The sequence below is a fragment of the Orycteropus afer genome, unplaced genomic scaffold (assembly GCF_000298275.1).
Source record: "Orycteropus afer afer isolate SDZICR_OR568_19922 unplaced genomic scaffold, OryAfe1.0 scaffold00147, whole genome shotgun sequence".
NCBI lineage: Eukaryota > Metazoa > Chordata > Mammalia > Tubulidentata > Orycteropodidae > Orycteropus > Orycteropus afer.
Genome location: NW_006921734.1, coordinates 2,515,425 through 2,517,406, shown reverse-complemented (window position 1 = coordinate 2,517,406; position 1,982 = coordinate 2,515,425). Strand labels below are relative to the sequence as shown.

The 1,982-nt window shown below is 36.4% G+C and overlaps 1 protein-coding gene across 1 annotated transcript in view; it reads left to right on the top strand.

The window, feature by feature from the left end:
• The window catches only part of GRIA4 (glutamate ionotropic receptor AMPA type subunit 4), a 503,661-nt gene extending 502,452 nt beyond the window's left edge, over window positions 1–1,209 (top strand). The window contains exon 16 of the mRNA XM_007945995.1: window positions 1,045–1,209. Coding sequence (XP_007944186.1) covers window positions 1,045–1,209 — 165 coding nt within the window. The remainder of the gene's footprint in view (window positions 1–1,044) is intronic.
• The last annotated feature ends 773 nt before the right edge of the window (window positions 1,210–1,982 follow it).

The following is a 1,982-nucleotide window of genomic DNA, read 5'->3' as shown; positions in this document are numbered from 1 at the left end:
ATAATATATATAATATATAATAATAGTATATAATTATTCTACTATTTAAGTTCCAGAATAGAATAAAATAAAGGGATAGAATTTCCTAAAGAATTGTATAAACTTAAGTTCACAATAGGAAATCAAGATATGGTGGCGTTATGATCTAACCCATGACAAACTTAGGAAAGATCTCATTTACCCAGTTTCCCCTTGAGCTAATATTAGAATTCAGCTACTAGAAAAAAGTTAAAGGCAACAAACAGATAGTAATTAGATTTATGTAATGTCACTGTCTGTTTGTCCTCTTTGTAATGACAGTATCTGCTACCTAATATGACAGAGAACAGGAATTTGATGAGGATTTTGGAAATCTGAACCCCATAACTTCAATATGGGAATTTCTCCTGTAATGACCATTCAAGAGGTATTAAAAGATGCCCACTTTCAGGGTACCCCAACTTTTAAGTACACTTCTTAAAATATGAGCTTTAGCTTGCAGAGTAGGCCTGGAGTGAACTCTGTGTCACTAACTGTGCTGTTCTGGGTCATGTCTATAACCAGTGTGAATGAATGAAAGTGTCTGTGGCTAGGTCTTTGTTGTGAAAACAGGGAAATCAGTTATGAATTGTCTATATAGTTTGTTTAGACAATTCATCATGATTTTAAGAATATAATCCTTGCACTGTGAAGACATTTCTTAGCAAGAAAAGAATATTTAAATAAAGAATGTTGTTCAAAACATAAATGAGCTTGAGTAGAGTGGTAGTGTGTAGAATGTTAATAGATGTGTTCTGCCCAGATTTGCTAAACAAACTGAGCTTTATGTCTTTCGAATTGCTTCCTAAACAGATAGGATCACACAGTCAAGACTGATTCTCTTTCAGTGTAGCTGAGCTTTCCTTTTCCCTTATTAGCAGTTTTTATACAACCAAAAGAAGATTGAGGGGGAAAAAAATGCAGATGTCTAAATATTGATATCTTGGTGTTTGTTGTGTCGTATTTTGTTGAAGAAACAGAAATATTGTAACACTTCACATTCTTTTTCCTTTCCATGCAACCCAGCTGACTTTTTCTGAAGCCATAAGAAACAAAGCCAGATTATCCATCACTGGGAGTGTCGGAGAAAATGGCCGCGTCTTGACGCCCGACTGCCCAAAGGCTGTACACACTGGAACTGCAATTAGACAAAGTTCAGGATTGGCTGTCATTGCATCGGACCTACCATAAAAACCAAAAAAATAATTGAGTGCCTTAATTAAACTGTGTTGGTGACTGATGGAAACGCAGCCCTGAAGGAAACGCCTAGCGCGCGTCTTTGTTAAACCAATCCTTTGGCTGAGAGCGGGAAGTACGTCCTAATGCGCCGGACATCAGCAGCAACGTGTGCATGAGCTCAGCTCGGAAACCCACACTCAGATTTTATATCAGGAAAACTCACAATTTAGGTTTTTTCGGGGACTGGGGGGTGGGGGGAACTGGGATGGGTGTATTAACAGCAACAAATTTCACTCGAGTGGACTTAAAAACTAATCAGACTTGCGAGTTAGCGCATTAAACTGTGAATTCTTGCTCAGAAAGGCCTTTGTCTCCACACAAGGGATAAAATAGTTATAGAAGTCAATGAACATGCTAACCTGTGTCTTCAGAACACCCATATATTCAAAGGAAGGATATCCAGCTGAGAAAACAAATCACTAAACTGTGATAAGAAAATAATAAATAAACATGTAAATCCTGTGGGAAAAAAAATTAAAGAAAGTATTTACACTTACTTTGGAGAAAAATACTGAAACATGCTTGCTTTTTAACTGACGTAAATTCAGTAGAGGACAACACAATTCTTTTTTCTAACCATCTTAGGGAACAATACATCGCAATAATTGATATAAATGCCATCACTGTAATAAACTTTACAAACTTTTTTTTTTATATATGAAAGTTGTTGGTCATCTTGTTTGCTGTAACCTTCACTCTGTTACATGAGTCGATGTCCACAGATT